Source organism: Lissotriton helveticus, chromosome 10 (genome assembly GCF_964261635.1).
Source record: "Lissotriton helveticus chromosome 10, aLisHel1.1, whole genome shotgun sequence".
In the NCBI taxonomy this organism is placed as follows: Eukaryota; Metazoa; Chordata; class Amphibia; order Caudata; family Salamandridae; genus Lissotriton; species Lissotriton helveticus.
Window position 1 is genome coordinate 1130926908 of NC_136071.1, and position 22210 is coordinate 1130949117.

Consider the following 22210-nt stretch of genomic DNA (forward strand, 5'->3'; position numbering starts at 1 on the left):
CCCCTTCCCCAAACATGATCTCTCCCTGCCAGACCTACCCTAACAGGTCCCTGGCTATTTCACTGCCGGGTGGGTGATCCATTGGGGACATGATTGTGAACAGGGACCATGACAACCATCTGACTGTCATGAAGGGGTATCACGTTTAAGGGTCTGACTGGGACAGAAAATAGACACGGGGTGAAGACGGCTGATAGCCAGAAACCGGTCCTAGGATGCTTGATTCTGATCCAGGGAAGACATGGCTTGGCAGTTCGGGCTGGACTGTTCCCATGAGGCACAGGGTCAAGACTGATTTGCATATGGCCATGTCTGAACTGGGGTGGCTTGGTGAGCAAAATAACGATGGATTAAACCCGGATCTGTGACTGGGGGTGAATGTTTTGCCATTGTGCAACATTCCGTCCATCATCTTGTGTGTTTTACCAAAATAAAAGTGGCGTCCATAGGTGAATTAGACAGCTAAAACGTGTCCCATGTTTGCAACCTTTTGTTAAGTTTTGAACTTATATAGATATGCTATATAAGTGTTTTGCAAGGTATGGAGGACTGAGTGGATTTGAGCTTGCTGCAGGTAATGTTTGTTTTAATATCAGGGAAATCAACAGTATAAACCGGCCCGGTAGACAATATAAGAGGACCACAAACAGGCAAATATCAGCACACACACTGACCCGCGTGGCCAGCCCTTTGAGCACTGCCTGAATGGCCTATTGGAGAGTCAGATTGGCTTTGAAATTGGTGCCAGACATAGCCTGTTATGTGTGAGGAAAGTGTGAATAGCACTCACGTTTTCGTTTTGCTTTTAATATCAAGAAAATGCACTTATTGGGGACTTGCCTGTGTTTTTATATTATAGGGATAACTGTGAGCAACAAATTGATGCAAGATTTTTGCAACCCAGTCCCTTGGTGTCCATGCTTTCTTCACCCGTGGACAACCATCATTTTGATGGTCAGTTCACTTCCTCTGCCGAGGTTTCATGCTCCAACTTGCCCGTAGTGTAAATGGCTGTCAATGTGACCACATGCTCCCGCCCCCACCTCGGCTGTCCTATTTACCCTCTCCTCAATGGACATCCAGTTGTCCTGTCGAGGTCAAGGGCGGAGAGATTTGGGGTATCTTATTATGGCATCATCCATGTTTGGGCTGATTTTAGCATGAAAAGAAGGAATGAAACTATGCGCATGTAATTGGTTTGGGAAGAACTCCAGCAGCAAGATGCTATTGAATTCCTTTCTAAATTTGATATCATCTGCCTCCAGGAGACCTGGAGCTTCAGGAACATGGATATTGGTGGCTACAAAAGCTTCACTATTACAGCCAAAAAGTTCGAGACCTGGGGTGCACAGAACGGAATAATAATCGCCCCTGGATACAGGGAATAGCTGTGAAATTCAAAAATATCTCACTTATCACAGGCTTTTATACTCCACATATACATTCATCTTTCAACAATAGTTAAGAAATCTAATATTGAAGAATTAGCTAACATACTAGACTCTCAACAGCCCTTTGCTCAAGAAGTCACATTCATCGTGGCAGGTGACACCAATCGAAATCTCATGAACCACTGGACAAAATTCAACTGGCATGAACAGGAGGACAATTACTGGAATATACCCGAGTCCTCGACCACTGCCCAAAGCTGTTGATACATCCAGCAGATTTTGTTGGATTGTTCTTCACGACTCAAGGTTAAGAGCCCTGAATGGCCGCTATCCAAGCGGCAAACCTGTAACTCCTACTAAAATAGGAACTAGTCGATTGGCTGTTTTGGATTACACATTTGAATCTATAGGATTTGGGAACTGCTTTGCAGACTTTGAAACAAGACAATGGACTGCAAGCGATCACTTTCCTCAAACTTGCACACTAAGGCTAAATGACTATGCAACAAAAACCTAAGCAGCAGCTGGGCATCAGGTCAATGGGATGTCTCCCGTAAGAATTAAATGATCATAATTTAGGCAAAAGAAATTGGATCCATGTACATTTGCCAAAGCCCGAAACCTACCACAGCACGTCATTGAGTAGGCTAACCGCAAAAAATGTAACCTATATTGAAGCCTGGGAACTTACATCAAAACTCATCTTAAATACATTATAAAACAAAAAAAATTTATTTTTTTAAAAATCAATCAATAGGGTCTTCCCCAGAAGCGATCGAAAAAAACTGGATATTCATTTACCTTTCAACAACTAAAAAAAGAACTAAATAGGAACATGAGAAAAGCAAGCAAAAAGAAGTGTGATGGAGTCGAAAATGCAAAATGGACCAGGAAAAATTATAATGATAAAAAAGCAACAAGGAGTGCAAAAATATAACAGAGCAAAACAGTGGAAGGCTGTTTACCAGGCAGTGATATCTAAATCATCAAACATTCTGGAACTTAGCTCGAGCTGAGGACGCTCACTATACACATATCCAACTTGCATTATAACTGATCCAGCAGAACCAAACCAGGCTCCACCCCTTGCACTGTGCTAAATTAAGGACAAAACAGGAACCAGCAAGCAATTAAAACTGAAGGAACTTATAAACATCAACAAGACGAGCAGAAATTATTGCACTCCGGGCCCCAACGGTCTGCCCCCAGTAAATTTCAGGCACAACCAGTATTAGACTTGAATTCAATCTCCAGGGCCAACTGTTAGCTAAGAAGGCAGCTCTCCTACGCCACTCGCTTCACGCAAGGATGGCTGAACCAGGATCCTTAAAATTGAATCTAAATAAGAAACTGGGTTTGTGGAATCCACCCTCACAATGGAACTCTGCTTCAGTTATAGCTACACTATAACTAAATCCGTGCATGAACAAGGAACAGAGCCTGACACATTCAATTAAAAAACATATCTTATTAAAAAACTTCAAGATTCTTTTAAAAGCGAAGGACTTGGAATCATTAAATAAAAGACCATTTGGCAGCATTGTAGTCCATGCTTACTCCACCAACCAAGTGGTATTTTTCTTGGGAGGTAAAGATGACATATTTAAGGCTGCGATTTGGGTTGTTTGACACAGGCGAATTTCATCAAAGCTGGAAACACAAAAGGAAGCACACCGCCTACCGCTTTTGTAATTTTAAAATGGAAACACTTCCACATGGGCTATGCTGCTGTCCAGTGTTTTATAATGAGCGTAAAACACGAATTGCTCCCACAATGAAGAAGACTACAAATTCACACCTGTGAAAAAGCAATAGAGCATTGTTACACAGCAACAAAGGGCAAATGGTGACTGGTTCGTGAGGATGATGGATTTTTCACATATAATCTCACAACTGTAAATGATCCAGGAGAACTGTAAAAGTTATACTCATAACTTTATAAATCACTGCACATTTTATGATTCTTTTACTCAGAACGTGTTGTATTGAATGGTTTTAATTAACCATCAATAAAAAAATGAAATTCCATTCCTGCATTAAAGGAATCCGGTCTAGCATCTGCCTATATTTGTAGCAGTCTCATTCTTTACTTGAACCTTTACCCAGCTCCTCCACCTCTCTTTTCTGTAATCCAATTTCATTTCTTTCCACAGGTTAATCAATTAAACCCCACCAAGCTTATTTCCTCAATTTTCCAACACAAGTGGATTATGCATACGCCATTTTATAGGTGGCCCCTGAAGACTTCTTTCAGAGGGGTTTGGGGATCTGCTTCGTTTGAGCCTCCCCAGCAACTGGTTGACTCACATAGCCCCTTAAACTATGGCACCCTATATTTTGCTCACTTGGCTCAAACCCGCTGCGATGGAACACACCCACCATTTTACCACTGTTCAATTGGGTATGTTACAGAAGTGCTGAATGAAACGCCCGATCATCTCACAAACCTTTATAAACACTGGCAAGAAAACTGCAGCATTAGGTTTGCTGCAACGAGAATAGATCACATGCACCTCCAAATCTTCCCATGGGAGCCATAACACAAGCACACACCCCTCCATCCAAACCTAGAGGACCACATGTAATTGCTCTGGACCGTGAGAGTACCACAATGTTACCCTGGTGGCAGCGATGCGGAATGCAAATACCAGATAACATAACCGTGCATCAAAACACAACTCAATTTCTTTCCTTGTTCTACAGAAAAAGATGGTGAAACATTCTGGAAAGGGTGGCAGTGTGTTTTCCTTCCGTCTACGCATTAGGACATTACCTTAAGAGCACCACAAAGCTCTACAGTATCTGCATCGTCCACCACAGTGATCCGGAAATTTGGTGTCTGCAGGAGCTCCTTGAACAGCAGGCCATGCTCTAGGTTCTTGCTGCCTGTTGGGAACAGAGGCAATGCATTACATACATGAACTCAATCGCCTAAAATTGTTCAAACGTAGCCATTGACACTACTCAGGGAGAATCTGGAATTTAACCAAACAGGTTCTTACACTGATGCAACCACTGAGAATTGGAAAGGTATCATTCAATAGTGCCAATACATTAACTAAGTTATCAGGAATAACAAGGGAAATCCTGCAAATAAAGAGCAGGACAGGCGAGGTTATTCTTGTCTCAGATTCAAGAGTTAAATAATGCTCAAAAGTTTTTACATGGAGAGACTTAGAAAGGCATGACCACAGAGAGGTCTGTGAGCTTTAAAGACTTTAACAACTTCATGAACATGTAGTCCCCTATCTATATGCCACTTTTCGCCACTTCTCCTCTTCTTTACTGCTCAGCCGGTAAGTTACATACTGTCGAGAAGTCCTCAGTCTACATTCACACGCTGTGCTTCCTTCTTCCATATAGCGCGTGGGCTTGTAAAAGTACCTTGTTTGTCTCAAAGATGTCATTGGGTATCGACGAGGGGTGCAAACAGTATGATAATATGGACCCAAAGCCCACAATGCTCCAGACAAGACACCCACCATCTAAATGTTATTTTCAGTGCAATATCTGTGAGGTGTAAATTTAAACCACATCTGGTAACACTCCTCTTAAATTAAGCTTCCAATTTAATTCATTTTACAGTATCATGATTATAGAGTGCATCCCACACAAAAAGATGGGAGTCCCATTCAAGTTATGTTGGGACAAACCTCTCATGAAACATCTCTTGAAGATGAAAAGGCTGACAGTGGGGGGTGCCTGGGGTAAGAGCATACGACAGGCAGTCGGGGGATTAAAGGTTGGCAAAGAAAATTATTTAAACATAGGGTGCCCCAGGCAGGCGGGGAAGGTGATCCAATCAAATGTGTGCGATGAAGCAAAAAGACCAGGAAGGCAGGCAGAAATAGAAAAGATAAGAATAAGAGGGGTGAAAGCCACAAGTTCATTTTGGAAACATGAATTAAAATACAAAGAGCAAGCACATGTGGCAAATTAATCTAGTATAGAGAGTTAGATTACACAAACAACTACTTTGAATTGTGTGTGTATAGATACACCAGTGAGTTTGAGGGGCAGAGCCTTAAAATTAAATCAGAAACCAGGCCATTGGTTTATGTACGCTTTGAATTTTATATCACGTTAAATTTTCAACCTAGAACAAATATACTGAAAGTGGATCTAGGGACCTAATGAAGGAAGTGTTAAAAAAAATAGGAGCAGTATATTCTGATATAATGAAGGTTGCATATTTATTGCAACTATTCATCAATCATTGGGAATAATTTCCATATTAGTAACACTGAGCATAAATGTAAATGTCGGACTTAAGTGAATTATGATGAATTTTTATGAACAGCAGGAGACTCAAAAATATTTTGGAAACTTCAATTGCCTATAAAATGTAAAGTTTGTAAATCAAAACTATGCAAACGAAATAAAAAGAAAGCAATGAAAATAAGAAAACCATGGTGAATTTCATTGTTCGGCTGTGCTCCCCGATTTAAGCATGTGTTATTGTAAAGATACACCACTGAAAGGCTGGATGTGAGGAGTGGGCAATTTTAGGCACCGGGCGGAAGGATTCCTTGACAAACCCTCCAATTTTTGAAGAATGCAAAAGCACACCTGGGATTGATGCTCTCCTTTGTTGTGTGGGCGTGGCTTAGCAGTTCAGGTGTGACTGTCCCTTTTCAGGCAGGACCAAGACTGATCGTTGGTCCCTGCCTTTAGTGGTACAGTGAACATAAACACTGGACTTTGAATAAGGCTCAGAGTAATTACCAGAGGTGAAAATTAATCCAGACAGTCCATCCATCACGTTGTTTGCTTCTGCATTGTATTCAAGGTTGAAGCTGGCGAGGGTGTGTATTCCAGCATACACTGTTTCTTCCAAATAAATCATCCATTAGGGCCATGTGTAATAACAGAATACCTTTAGTTTTAACACAGACCAATACAGCCACAACAAACCTTTATGGCGGGGAACACTAAAGGACTATCTACTGAAGTATGTCTGGTACTGAAGAAGTAAAAAGATGTTTGAAGACACCATGAGAAGGAATATGTTACTTACCATGTAAGCATCTGTTTTTTGCTCACGTAGTGCTGTAGATTCACATGCTGTGCATACTCCTGCCATGTTGCAAGTTGTTTTATTCAAAAAAGTCTTTTGAGTCATGAGGCCTTGGTAACTCCTCTTCTCAGTGTGGATGCACATGGTCACTGACTCCATTGTTAAATTGTTTTCACCCAAAAGGCGATTACAAGTAAGGAGTAGTGTGTACAGAAAAGAACAGTTACAATTTAATAGAATGAACATATTAAAGCGCAAACAAAATTCTATTAGCCACTGGCTCTTGGGGAGGGGGGTGGGCACATGTGAATCTACGATGATACATGCAATGAACAGATACTTACACAGCAAGTAACATTCCGATTGTAGCATGTGCGGCTGTAGATACATATACTGAGCATAGACTGAAAACAGTCCTTCTATCAGCTGTGGTTTGCCAGTGGATGAGGCAGCGGTTTGAAATAGAGTTCTAAGAACAGCTTGACCAACTGTGGCTTGTTCCCTTGAGAACACATCCACACAATAATGTTTTGTAAAAGTGTGCAAGGCGGGCCAATTGGCAGCTAAACAAATGTCTGCTAAACGAATGTTTCGTAGGTAGCACCCTGCTTGCGGGTATAATTTGGTCGGGCGGGAGGGTAGGGTTCTTTTAGCTTTAATATAAAAGGTCTGGATGCACTCGATGAACCACCTGGCTATTCTCGCCTTTGAAATGGCATGCCCTTTATGAGGTTTAGAAAAGGCTACAAACAACTGTTGGGTCTTACAAAAGAATTTGGTTCTATCAATGTAATACATAAGCACAAGTTTAACATATAGAGTGGTGAAGGGATGTTTCAGCTATGCCATTTGAGGAAGACCGGGAGCTCAATTGATTGATTCAAGTGGAAGGCAGAGACCACCTTGGGTAAGAACTTGGGATTAGTCCTGAGAACCACTTTATCCTTGTGGATTTGGAAAAAAGGTTCTTGAATTGTGAGGGCTTGCAATTTACTGATGTGCCTTGGAGCAGTAATTGCGATAAGGAAGGCAACCTTCCATGAGAGAAATTGAAGCGGGTATATGCGTTCATGGGCTTGAAGTGTTGAACCATCAGCCTGGTAAAGGACAATAATCAGGTCCCAAGAAGTGGCAGGGAGTATCCTGGGCGGGATAACCTGCTTAAGATCTTTTATTAAGGCCTTGAGAACTGGGATTTTGAAGAGAGAAGAACGTTTTCTGTGTTGTATGTATGCTTTTACAGTAGCTAGATATAACCTGCTGGAGGTATAGACTAACGGTACAAAAGGGGGTGGCGATGGACGGAGCATCTGAACCAATCAAACACTCCCACCCAGTCAAAAGATCTGGGTTTAATCCATCACCGTTCTTCAGCCCACTCTGCCACCCCAGCTCAGACATGGCCATATGCAAATCAGTCTGACCCTGTGCCTCATGGGAACAGTCCAGCCCGAACTGCCAAGCCATGCCTTCCCTGGACCGGAAACAAGCCTCCGAGGACCGGTCTCTGGCATTACAGCCGTCCTCAGCCCGGCTTGCTTGAATCCAGTGGCAAAGCGAGCAAGGGACTCATGTCTGAGCATACTCTGCCACACTTATGGCGGCCAAAAGCGGTACAAAAGGGGGTGGCGATGGACGGAGCATCTGAACCAATCAAACACCCACACCCAGTCAAAAGATCTGGGTTTAATCCATCACCGTTCTTCAGCCCTGTTGTAACTTTCCTTATCTCCCACTTCACTTTTCCCCCCTCTCTCGCTCTGCTCTCTTGGTATGACCCGCGCTCCATCCTGGAGTGCGAGATAGAATGTTGGTGATTGATGAAGCCGCCAAGCTGGGAGCACTTGTTTAAGCTATGACTAATAAAGCTTACATTTGGAATTCACGTTGAGTAGTGATTTATTACTACATTTCTGGCGACGAGGACGTGGAGCTGAGCCAGGGTCAGTTAGGTGCTTTCCCCCCTGGATGTATGATGCTTGTGCGGAGATTTGAAGTGAAAGAAATAGACTCACCAACTGATGTTTGAAGATCACTGGACAGCAGACATATCGGCAATCCAGGCTGTATTCATCGAGGAGTTCCCGTGGGGGGACGTGAGATTCGCGATTCCAGAACGGAAAAAGAAGTTGGTGTGAGTCCTCGGTGAAGGAGAGCTGGTGCCGTGTAGAAAGGAGGAGCGTTCCTTTCTCGCCTGAGGTCTGACTGGCAGTGGATAATGAAAGGGTAGATTCACCAAGTGAAAAAGAAGAACACGAGCCAACAGGAAGAAATCGGAGCTTAGCCAGGAGCAGTGTGGTCCAAGGCAAGTCATCCAGTTGCGGCGGGCTCGCATTCAAGCTGATTTCAGCCTAAAGAGTTACCGAATTGAAGCGTTAGGCAAGAGTGAAACTGTGGAGGTGCCTGCAAGGTAGAACAACGGGGGAATCGATTTCATTCCTGGCACTGAACGCTCGTCCGCACCTTACTGTGTCCCCTCCGTGGTTTGTGAGGACTAGTGTGCGGGCCGTTAGAAGCAGTCGACACTCGTGAGGGAGTAGACTCCTGGTCTTGCTCCGAGGAGCCGCAGGGTTGTTGACGGGAAGTTCCGGTTCGGAAATTGTGAAAGAAGAAACAGGACTTCGCAGCCCAAGTTACTTCCCGTATGCATACTGGAGTAGAGGAAGAAAGGCAAAGAAGCACTTAGGCGAACTCTGGTGTTCCTGTGTGATGCGTCGGATGCTGTGGGATTCACACCAGTCCATGAGGTGAGCCTATGAAGCTGCGAGAGTGAAGAGCGGGGAGCGGGCAAAGAGCTGCATTCTGTCACTGCATGAGAAACTGACCCGGGGCAGAGGGTTTGGCGATCGAAGCTAGTGTGAGTGACAGCATAGGAGCGGGACCAACTTAACCAGGGAAATTCGGGGTCGAGAAAAAAAAAATGGTTTGTGAAAATTATGAGCTATTGTTTATGATGGTGAAGGAGATCAACCAATCTGTATGACCCAGAATTGCAGTGAGCCTGTGAAACACGGTCAGGATGTTGAAAATTAGTACGTTTTGGTGAACATTATCTGCGCCATCTTGCCTCTTCCCCTGATGCCACACTTTTGTCGTGCGCGCCCGCCATTTTAAGATGCCCCGATCAGACCGAACCCTTTTGCATGCCGCTGGCCCCTGACATAGCCCTTCGCCTTCACCAAGCCTGCACGCTGGCCACCCCCTGCTTGCACCTGCCTTGAGTCATAAACCCCTCTTCGGCGCTGCTCTGCCCCAGGCCTTCATCCTGTTCCCAGCGCGACACCTCCCTGCTTCCCTTTCATGATCTCCGGCCCTTAGATGCAAACCCCTTTTTTTTCCCCCGTGTGCCCGTTTTGTCTTCCCCGTTCCCAGGCTGACACCCAGCTCTGCCGATACCATCCCTTGCCCCTCCCCGTGCAATAGAAAGCTTCCCCCATCAAAGGATCCCCAGGTTGATCAAAGCCCCCACCCCATGAGATCCGATCAAACCCCCCACATTCCGTGAATCGGCGGATTATCCAGCTGCACGATGCTCGTCACCTGTTGTGACTAGGGTGGGGACTTCAACTGTAAATGTGTGTGGGAACGGGCCCAAAAGGGGAGTTCCGAGAATGTCTTTTCCGTACATCAAAGCTTTAACATGTATGTGTAATCTACAATAAAGTCATAAATGTGGGTATAAGAGGCCAGGCCTCAGGAATACAGTGAGAGCACCTCAGAACGATACCTTCTGTCCGTTTTCGTTGTGTTCTCCTCCGGAGCGAATAAAAACCTTGTTTCCTGTTTTCCAGTCTCCAGCGCCTGCCTCTTCATTGATTTAAATAACTAGAGGGTCACAGAGGCAATACTGCCGGGCAAATATCGATTGTCCCCGACCCGATTGAACTTTTTACAATTGGCGTCCCAAGCGTGGGGCCCATCAGCGACTCGTGGATCCAGTGGGAGAGGTCCCGACGACAGAGTGAACGACTGCAACGATCGGGAGAGCTCTTGCCCAATAGACCCTCGTCTGGCAGCCGATCATCCGAACTTCACTAGTTCCGAACAGACCTCTCTCTCGAGTGATCTACGGTCCTGACTGGGAACCATCAGGAGTGCCGTGAGAAATACGAGAAAAAGAGGACGATCGGGCGCTGGATTCGGAAGACAAGAAACTGTCCACATGGTCCGGGTAAGGTCGTGTTGCCACGACAAGTTGCGAAAAAATTTGTTTGATTGCTTGATTGTTCAAAAATACTAGTATTGCTCGTTTTATTTTTATTTTTTTTATTTTGGAGATTCACTGTCTGCAAACGGAGAAACAACAGGCTCTCTCTCTTTGCAAGCAGTGGAGGATAGGTAGGGTAGCAGCCGTGCTTGTTTTCTTTCTCCCCCACTTAATAATTGCTTGAAACTGAACTGTTGTTCGCAAAAATATTGTTTCCTGGAGATTCCCTGTCTGCAAACAGGGAAGTGACCACCCTTTTTGCAGATAGTGAAAAGGGTAGGTAACGCAGATCTTTGCGGACCTACTCATTTCTCCCCATTGTTATTTATTGGTCTTTTGGTTTTTTGGTCCATGAGGTATTCACTGCCTGCAAACAACGTAGAATAGAAATATTCTGTCTAGTCTTTGCACCTAGTGATAAGATAGGCAGTGCTGACTTTTTTTAGTCCCTCGTTACGAGCCGTCATGTCTGTCTTCTCCCCACTGATAAATAGCCTGTTTAGCCCGGACCGGGTGTTAGAGGTGGACCATATAGCTCCACTAGAAGGCACCCCTAATAAGGACATGTTCATAAACTATGGGTTAGTCACCATAGCTTATAATAAATTATGGCACAGGTATACCGAAGAGAGTCAAGACAAACAGTGGCCACTGGCAGGATCCTTTGACCTTGATAAAATAGAAACGTTAGAAATAGCCCTTCGAAATAATAAGACAACGCCAATTATGCTCGACAGTCTCGGTATGTGGCGCAGAGAGGCTACGAAACGACAGAGAAAAGACGAGGACAAACCAAGTAGAGAAATATACCGACAGGACAACCCCAGGACACCGCTACCCACAACTTATCCCCCGACACTATGCAAAGGACGACCAGACTTAGGGTCAGACCAATGCGCTTTTTGTAGGTATGTCGGACACTGGAAAGCCCAATGCCCGACTCTACTGAGCGTGAGTAAAGGCAAAGGGCCGACAAGAACGACAGACCGACAGTACGAGAAAAGGCGCGAGACAAAGAAGAACCCGACTTACATAGACAGACCAGACAGAACTACCACGTTTGATTATGCCCGATGGCACAGATTTCGCCAGGAAAATCTCAGCGGCATGCTCAAGTTCTCCTAGGTCGGGCAATGTCAAGACGGGAACCCAGCCTCGTTTAAAATTCACAGACGGAAAGAGATAATTATGACCAATAACTGTTTTTATATTTGTCTTGGGTCTTTGTATGTCGTACTTGTACTGTCCCCCGTCTGAGTTCGTGTGTATGTAATGTACAAATCTGCGTCATCCCTCTACACGTGTTTCCGTGTTACTCGACCCCTGTTAGCAGAAACTTAGCATAAAAGCAACCTGGAAAGAAAGAAATGGTAAAACAAAATCCGTAGACCATTAATGAACTTGAACTTTTAATTTAACACAACAAACAAGGAATAATAACGATAAACTGTAGAAAATGAAAGTCAAACAGAACATTCGCCCCCCCCCCATTCTGGAACCTTCCAAAGTAGGGCAGGGTTACGGCTACGCCCAACCAACGGCAACCCATATAAGGCGAGCCCAGCCGCCAACTCTTGGTCAGGAAATCTTAACGTATGGGGGAGCCGGAGGAGAGGCAGGAGCCCGCAGCCTGGGCATTTGCAGGTAGTCCCGCCACATGTCTCCTTGGCCGGCCGCAACGGGCCTGGAAAGACTAAGGTAGTCCCGCCACATGTCCAGAGGAGAACGAGGCACCTCTTCCTTTTCTCTTCCGTCACAGCCGCAGCAGTCCTGGACGGCGGGATGTCCTGCACGTACCTCCACAACAATTTGTCCAAGTTGGGCTGGGAGGGAGAGGCGACGCGGACGAGCCTCTCCCACCTCCACCGATAGGAGGTTTCCCAGCCCCCGGCCCGACGCCGAACACCCCCAGTCAGGCGATGGTGCCAATACTTCCACAGCACCGAACGTACAATGGTGGCACCCCAGTACTTGCGCAGCACCGAACGTACAATGGTGGCACCCCAGTACTTGCGCAGCACCGAACGTACAATGGTGGCACTTGGGGAACACCGGATGTGGAGAGACCTTCATGCGGGGCGATGAAAAGGAGCGGCATGGAGTGCACCGGGAGAAGGAGACGATGTGAACGAGTCTCCCTCGCCCCCCCAGGTGGGGGCATCACAGCTGCACCCCAGCTGAACGTCCCGCGTACACAAAACAGGGACCTCTTCCTTTCACTCCGAAGGATCTCTTCCACTCTTGCAAACTCGACGAGAGTGGCCCCTGTAGGGCCTCAAAATGGCGTCTGGATCCGCTGGAAGGCGGGCCCCGGCCACTAGAGTAACTTTGGCCAGCCATATAACTCGAACATTTGTCCCATGGAGCACGAGCCCCCATCTCCGACAGCATCTCCGCAGCCTTGAAGATCATACAAAGGTCCCCGGCGGAACCTTCGGCCTTTGCAGGTTTCCGGTAAGGGACGGCTGCCTTGATCGCCAACGAAACAAACATGACATTGCCACACCTTCTGTTAGCGTGAATTCTAGAACTGCCGAAAAGGACTCTGGTCCAAACTGCCAGTAATGGAAACATTTCCCCCTGATGCTGCTTCCGGACTGTGCCGGCCCCGCCCAAAATGGCGCTGGTATCAATCGGAACTTACGAACACCTCGTGGTGTTCCTTCGCACTAATATAAACTTGATGTTCTGAGATTTTATATGATCCTTTGTACACTTGGCTAGAAAAGACAAGGAGAACTCACACGACGAACAGTATGAAAGGATCCCCGTTACAAATGTTGATTACAAATGTACAATGTATTATATTTTTATAACTGATGTAAACCTCATTTACGACGCTCACGTACGGTATGCATATAGGAAATCTGATTACCACTATTATGATTATGCTTCTAAATTATGAAAATAAATGCCCCCGAACCCCCAACCAATTAATAGACGTTTTAGTTACTTACAAATGAACGAGTAAAACTTTCCGATGTTTTTATTGCTGCAAGCGAAACCCCCCACTGTATGCACTTTAGCCATTGCCACGACCGGCCAAATACGACCGCACCCTCATAATCCATATGCTGAAATGATTTTGCAAAATAAAGTCTTTGAAACTATGGACGGGTATTGCATGCTTTATTTTAAAAAAATGTGGGATCGGTGGGAAAGTTTTTTTCTGTGCACCCTACTCTGCTCTCTCTTTAAGGTTAAAGGAAGATGGTTACCCAGCCCTGGAGGACGGATCGGATCAACACGACGACACTCCGCCTTCAAAGTACGCAACTGACCCATGAACTCTCGCGTAGAGGAAGACCTTGACTTCCAAGGATGGGTAAAACGAACGGTGTAAATGAGGGAATGTAAAAGGAGGGAGAAATAAAATAATGTAAATATTATAAAGTACCACGTTCCAAAGTATCAGGGGCCCAAGAACCGAAGAACCTTAGAACGCCACAGCGTTGAAAGAGGTTTAAGGACCCCGATAGTGAGATACATCCTTTTGACTAGATACCTCGCACTAGGCACCTCTGGTTTCCTTTTTACGTTTCCCCGCACACGACCTATATGAACACACTACCCCCCCTCGACTCCAGAAACCATATCCCCAGGGACCCTGCCCCGAGGAGGAAAGACGAGTAAGAGGTAAGTAAAGGACTTATGAATCCATGTATTTGAATGTGCGCGAATGCTGTCTCCCACCCCCCCCCTTTTTCCTCCCTCTGCAGGTTACATCAGAGATTACAGCCGAGGTGTGGCGAAGATCCGAAACCTTGCCATGTCTAATGCACGAAACGGACTAGCGCCGCAAGGTGGCGTCTAAGCATGCCTGCAGACTACTCACGTACCGAACAAACCCGAAAAATTAGCACAACCCTGATAAAAAGTGATCACCCTTAAACCAGACCGGACGAATGAACCCATGTCACGTATGATGCGAAACTATGAGGGAATGTGTGTGTGTGACTGAGGCGTCGACCCAACTGGTCGAAGGACCGAGAATGCGAGAAGTGCGACAAAATGGTACCTCCTTTCTTCTTTCCTTCTTCTCAAGGCGCATCCCCTCTACCCTGTCTAATGCTCAAACTGCATGATTACAAGATCCTAACGCAGACCCGTGAATGCCCTTTACTGTGTAATGCACTAAATAGCCTTTCTTGAATACACTGCCACCCTCTCTGTTGCACGTGTACTATTTAGCCTGCCGTTGCACTCTCACTCTCTCTCTCTCTCTCTCTCTCTCTCTCTCACTCTCTCTCTCTCTCTCTCTCTCTCTCTCTCTCTCTCTCTCTATTTCTGCACTCCCACTCTTCCGAGTGGTTAGCCCCGAAATTGGCAGACTGCCACCCCTAGCACCCCACCTAATTGGCTTCAAATACCGTCAGTATTTGCACAAAAACTTGTCTTTAATACAATCACCCTGAGACCGCGTCGTTACCTCTCCTTTTCCGCTAGAAGTCAATGAATCCAGGTGGGGCCGTAAGGGAAAGGACAGGTAAGACGGCAGAGGTTCCCTAATCTGGCCCGAAATAAGGGAACTACATGTCAACGGCTCCTATAGTATAAAACAAGGACCTCAGAATACGCGACCCTCCTCTCCCCGAATTTTCGCAATACCCAAACCAGAAGAATGATCACCCCTGTTACCTCCCCTGTATCAGCCGGCCAAAACTGGAATTATGAAACTACCCCTCATTTCCGGTTGTGAGAGATGGGTCGATTTTTGCCCTTACCACAAGTTTCCTATGTCCCTGGTCGTTTCCCGTAAAACCCCTGTCCTTCCTGATTAAGTAATCGGGCTGTAAAAGGTTATGTAGGATCCAGAATGATGTTTTACAAGGTTAACAGACTAGTCCAAGGTAAAGAAATCACCGAAATGAACCCCGTAGTAGTTTAAAAGCAGGATGCATCTATAGAAAGGAAATGTTTTAGCCATGTTCGCCTCTCAGCAAAATACCTGTGTAGTACCATGTTGACGACTCACAGTACCCTTTGTAAATATAAAACTCTAGAGAACAGCATATCTTTGCCAGGTTCGTCTCACGAAGGTGGGTCACCATCAGATGAACTGTCGTGAAATAATTATGAAGGAAAGTCATAGTAAATCCAACAGGCCCGTCACCGGTCATTTCATATGCCAGTTGTGAGAACGAGCAGTTTCATTCTTTGCCTGGAGCTGGGAGAGAAATAGACTTTTTTGATTATCTTCATCTGCACATTTTCTAAAGACTGTCTTTTCAAACTTGTTTAAGGGTACTGCTGTTGGAGGAGAGAAGGACCGGATGTGGGAGCACGAGGCCTGACTGCAGACTAAGGAACACCTGCGACATTAGCCAAGGCGAGACCATGACAGAAAAGAGCTGCAGGACGAGGCACTGTTCTCGACAACATGAGAAGAAAGGGTCGACCTGATGCCCCTGCTCGACGTCCAGTGCTTATCGACAAGTTCCCGCTCTCTGAATTTGGTCACACGCCCGCCTATTTGAAGTCTCTCGTTCCCCTAGTTTGTTCCTAATTTGGCCTTGCTCCATCCCCCTTTTTCCTCTGACCTACCCTATGGACTGTTTTTGAACACTCTTCTTCCATCTGAACTTTCTGACCATCACCTCAAAAGACACAGGGCGAAAAGGACCTTTCCGACCAGAAACGCGAGGAGAGGGTCGTGCCCTGCAACGCAGAACTTAGAACAGAGCTGGACTTGTAGCTCCACCGCCGGTGCTCAACAGCGCCAACGAAAGACCACAAAGAACAATGAAAACTTCGAACATTTGACATCCTCAAGCACCGTTTTTTCTATGCCTCATTTCTCTCCCAGCCGCCATTGTATTGATCCTGCTCCAATCCGAATCTGAAATATGTATTAACCTGCCAGTTATGTACTTGCTGCTCGCCGTTTTTGTATTACATTCCTATGACTTTCCTGCTGAACAAGTTTATCAAAGTTTATCAAATAGGCCCACCTCCTGAAAACTAGAAATGTTAAAATGTATTGTTTACAACTCTTTTTATCTAGGGTTCCTACCATTTTCCTTCTCATGCCCACCACAATAGAACCGAGTAGAAAATGAACCAGCAAGATGTCTTGAATATGTTAAAGGGAGGACTGTTGAAAATTAGTACGTTTTGGTGAACATTATCTGCGCCATCTTGCCTCTTCCCCTGATGCCACACTTTTGTCGTGCGCGCCCGCCATTTTAAGATGCCCCGATCAGACCGAACCCTTTTGCATGCCGCTGGCCCCTGACATAGCCCTTCGCCTTCACCAAGCCTGCACGCTGGCCACCCCCTGCTTGCACCTGCCTTGAGTCATAAACCCCTCTTCGGCGCTGCTCTGCCCCAGGCCTTCATCCTGTTCCCAGCGCGACACCTCCCTGCTTCCCTTTCATGATCTCCGGCCCTTAGATGCAAACCCCTTTTTTTTCCCCCGTGTGCCCGTTTTGTCTTCCCCGTTCCCAGGCTGACACCCAGCTCTGCCGATACCATCCCTTGCCCCTCCCCGTGCAATAGAAAGCTTCCCCCATCAAAGGATCCCCAGGTTGATCAAAGCCCCCACCCCATGAGATCCGATCAAACCCCCCACATTCCGTGAATCGGCGGATTATCCAGCTGCACGATGCTCGTCACCTGTTGTGACTAGGGTGGGGACTTCAACTGTAAATGTGTGTGGGAACGGGCCCAAAAGGGGAGTTCCGAGAATGTCTTTTCCGTACATCAAAGCTTTAACATGTATGTGTAATCTACAATAAAGTCATAAATGTGGGTATAAGAGGCCAGGCCTCAGGAATACAGTGAGAGCACCTCAGAACGATACCTTCTGTCCGTTTTCGTTGTGTTCTCCTCCGGAGCGAATAAAAACCTTGTTTCCTGCTTTCCAGTCTCCAGCGCCTGCCTCTTCATTGATTTAAATAACTAGAGGGTCACAGAGGCAATACTGCCGGGCAAATATCGATTGTCCCCGACCCGATTGAACTTTTTACAAGGAGCGGTGAGCGGAACATAGTGAGCAGTCAACCGTTGTAACTGAATGGTGGCAGTGATTTGTAACAGCGTGAGAAAAGAGCTGAGGAACAGGGGGTAGCGAACCTGGGCTCCTTTGATCGAAAATTACTGAGGCAGCGTCTTCGAGCTGTGGGAAATGTCGGAGAAGATCAGGGAAGGAGTTTAACCCCTGATGCCACGTGAGGAACAGAACTGAGGCAGCGAAGTGAAGCTGTGTGAGGAATGAGCAGAGGAACAAGGGGTGTAGCCAACCTGGATTCCCACGAAGAAAAAGCTATGTGAGGAATGAGCAGAGGAACAAGGGGTGTAGCGTACCTGGATTCCTACGGAGAAAAAGAAAAAAAAATATCCACTGAAGCAGCGTCTTTAGAGATTTGAGACGTCTTAGAGGATTACAGAAGGCGTTGAACCCTTGAAGCCACATTGAGAAATAGATCTGAGGCAGTGCAATGATCTGCGTGTGGAGATGGCAAAGGAAAATATCAGGGTTCTGTGAAGTAAACTAAACCTAAGCAGCGCGCAGAAGCAGCGTGAGGAAACCTCAGATCTGAGGTAGAGTGTTTGGAAGTGGCGTGAGGAGAATCCAAAGAAACAGAGGGAGCGTGGCGAACATCCAGGGTTCTGTGAAAGTAAACTAAATCGAAGCAGCGCGCAGAAGCAGCGTGAGGAAACCTCAGAACTGAGGTAGAGTGTTTGAAAGTGGCGTGAGGAGAATCCAAAGAAACGGAGGGAGCGTGGCGAACCTCCAAGGTTCTGTGAAAGTAAAATAAACCTAAGCAGCGCGCAGAAGCAGAGTGAGGAAACCTCAGAACTGAGGTAGAGTGTTTGGAAGTGGCGTGAAGAGATTCCAAAGGAACAGAGGAAGAGTGGCGAACCTCTAGGGTTCTGTGAAGTTAACTAAACCGCATCGGCGTGGTGAAGCAAAGTGAGGAAGATTCAGAATTGTGGCAGTGCTTGATAACGGTTATTGTGTGTACTGTGGGGCTGCATTAGTTAAGTGGTGGCACCTTCTGGGGAAGTTAAGAGGTATTGCAGTACACCAAACATGGAGTGGGGCCGAATGTACAATCTCCCTCCACCTGTACCGTTCATGGAGGAGGTTAATAAAAACATTGCAGAGTGGAGGGAGTGGAAAGTGTACTTTGAAAACTATTTGTGCGTCCTGGAGGAAGAGGTAGCATCTCTGTCACCGGAGGCTAAAGCGGAAATTCTACTCCACAGCTTAGGTAAGGGTGGAAGGAAGATGTATCACAATATGGAGAAGGCTTTTATGAAAGGTACCGACAGAAATATGTATGAGAATATTCTGAACGTGTGGGATGAACATTATAAACAAGCCACAAGAGGAAAGGCTCAAAGGAATGAAAGTTTCGAGGAGAGAATGGAAGGCAAAGAGGATGTCAGAGCCAGCAAGATATCTCTGAGATGCACAGTTATAATAGGTGAAGTTGAGATAGAAATGTTTACTGACTCTGGTTCGAGATATAGCATAGTAAGCAAAAGAGATTGGGACAGAAAATTTGCAATAAAATATGGTAATGAACTAAAAGAGGCCAACACCGTCCTGAAAACATATGCAGGGGAGGATATACAGGTTATTGGTTATAAAGTCATGGACATAGTTTATAAAGAAAACAATACGAGGAATACGATATACATAACGAGAGGTGTTCTCAACATGATAGGGTGGAGAGATCAACAGAAGTTGAGGATTTCATGGGAGAAAAAAACAAAAGGACACAGAAATAAGCTGGCATGGTATCAAAGCAAACAAGAAACCAGAGGTGAAACTGTTAATGTTCTCTGGCAACCACCTAAGAGTAATGCAGCATTTGAGAGAGCTGCAAAGGAAAAAGAGTGGGGAAGAGAAGCTATTAGGGATGAACACAACAAAAAAAAAAAAACACTTATCAAAGCCAGGTGGAGGAAAGAGAAATACGTAAGAAACCAGAGAGAATGGACAGTAGGAAACAAAAAGTGAAGACGGATGGAGAATTTGGAATGGTGGTGGAGAGTGTAAATACCACAACCAAAGAACGAGGATGGCAGATGAATAAAATCAACCAGTCCGTTTGCAAGGAGATGCGGCACAGAATGAAGCCGGATGGGTTCCGACCCAAGTGGTCAGAGGAGCATATGGACAATTGCGATCTAGAAAGAGAGAGAGGTGCAAGTTACATCGAGCCAAAAGGAGAGAACAAAGATGTATACTTACAAGGGATCGAGTATGGAATAATGGAGAGGGAGAGTAATATAAAGCAGAGAGACCTAAAAGGATCCCCATTAAAAGTTATGGAAGGGAAGAGGGGTCCAGTCTATGATTTTTGGAAGAAGCCGAAGTGCAATGGCTCAGAAGACACGTATGATTTCTGGTATGGCAAGCCTAAGAGGGAACTAGTGAACATACTTAAGCCAGATGAGACTCATGCAAACGATCGGGGGCTGTCCAAAACAAATTGCGACAAAGATTGCAATACTGGTCATGATCAAGGAATTGGGAGCAGAAGAAGGCCCAGTCCCGGCATGGATATGGGCATGGAAACGGAAGCTTGTTTCATCAGTGGTAGCCTTAGGGGTGGGTCCGGTCCCAAGCTACTGCCCAGAGAAAAGGACTGTACAGCCATTCTAAATCTTCCGGTAAGGGATGGTAATTCCAGCAGGTGGGGTTTGGAATTCCAGGGAGAAATAGACGATGTAGCAAGCTTGGACATGGAAGAGCTAAGTGTGAAAAGGTGGTGATTCTTCTTTTTCACCAACCTGAGGATGCCTATAGTGACACTTAGTGCATACATTTATCTGTTTTTCCCATACCTTAATGGTGCACCCCTGTTGGCTCCTGACAGTCCCAGTTGTCTAACGCTTGACAAAGTGACCTCATAGCCTTTTCCTTCCTTTCCTGAGTTTTTAAATGCACCGGACTGTTACAGTTGATTAATGTTGGAAATGTAACCTGATAACTTTACTCATTACTCTCCGAATTTTAAAAGAGTCTTATCTTATCTCTGTAGATGTATATGAGAATAGGGCCACCCACTCTATCGTTACAGAACGTGCCTGGGGACCATATATTCATTTTCCCCTGCTCCGCCTGTTGGAGCTATACACAAATCTGTTCAGAGCTACGGTATCACAGTTATTGCGCTGTTAGGACGGTTCCTCTGCTTAATCTTTTAAGGGGTCCTTTGCCTCCGACCCCACTAATGCTGTGCTGTATACTTCCCCTTCACTTTTCTTCTCCCCTCTTTTTCCCCCCTCCCACTTTTACCCGCTATGTACCTATTGTGGGAAACCATCCCTCGCTCCCCTCCCTACTCTTCCTTAAGGAGGGAGGTGTGTTGTAACTTTCCTTATCTCCCACTTCACTTTTCCCCCCTCTCTCGCTCTGCTCTCCTGGTATGACCCGCGCTCCATCCTGGAGTGCGAGATAGAATGTTGGTGATTGATGAAGCCGCCAAGCTGGGAGCACTTGTTTAAGCTATGACTAATAAAGCTTACATTTGGAATTCACGTTGAGTAGTGATTTATTACTACAAGCCCACTCTGCCACCCCAGCTCAGACATGGCCATATGCAAATCAGTCTGACCCTGTGCCTCATGGGAACAGTCCAGCCCGAACTGCCAAGCCATGCCTTCCCTGGACCGGAAACAAGCCTCCGAGGACCGTTCTCTGGCATTACAGCCGTCCTCAGCCCGGCCTGCTTGAATCCAGTGGCAAAGCGAGCAAGGCAGTTCGGGCTGGACTGTACCCATGAGGCACAGGGTCAGACTGATTTGCATATAGCCATGTCTCAACTGGGGTGGCAGAGTGGGCTAAAGAATGGTGATGGATCAAACCCAGATCTTTTGACTGGGTGTGAGTGTTTGATTGGTTCAGATGCTCTGTCCATCACCACTCCCCTTTGTACCTTAGGTATAGACTAAGCCTGATTTTTGTAAATGAAGGCGGTAAGCAATGATATTCTGCACATTAAGGAGGAGTGTATTGATGTCGATTTGGGTACAGTAATGCACAAAACACTTCCACCTAGCAGCATAGCAGAAGCATGTCGTAGGCCTGCGCATTTCTTTAGGTATATTCATACACTTGTGGCAAACCAATGTACCCAAATTCTATGACCTTGGGGTCCAAATGGCTAAGTTAAGCTGCCTGGGGTCCAGGTGTCCAACACTGTCCCTATCTTGGGTGAGAAGGTGCAGTCTGCTGGGAAGCTTTTCATGTGGGACAACTGACATTTCCAGTAGGCCAGAGAACCATGGTTGTCTGGCCCATATTGGCGCCACCAGGATGAAGGTGAGGGAATTTTTCCTGTTAATCCTGACCACAAATGGAGTTCAGGGGAGAGGTGGAAAAGTGTAGGCTGAGATCCCGGACCAGTTGACGCACAGAGCACTGCCCAGGGATTGGGGGGTAGAGACCTGGCAGCGAAGTTTTGGCATTTTGCATTTTTTGCTGTGGCAAATAGATCTATTTCTGGTGTGCCCCACCTGCTAAATTAAGGGAGAAGGACTTGCAGGTGGAGTTGCGGTGCCTTGCTGAATATGTCTACAGAGTCGTTGTCCACTCCTGCCAGAAATTCTGCGAGGAGATGAACTTGGTGATGGATG

The 22210-nt window shown here is 46.0% G+C and overlaps 1 protein-coding gene across 1 annotated transcript in view; it reads right to left on the reverse strand.

The window, feature by feature from the left end:
- GPD1L (glycerol-3-phosphate dehydrogenase 1 like) overlaps positions 1-22210 on the reverse strand; it is a 179564-nt gene that overhangs the window by 60975 nt on the left and 96379 nt on the right. The window contains exon 5 of the mRNA XM_078663935.1: positions 4165-4277. Within this exon, the coding sequence (XP_078520061.1) occupies positions 4165-4277 (113 nt within the window). The remainder of the gene's footprint in view (positions 1-4164; positions 4278-22210) is intronic.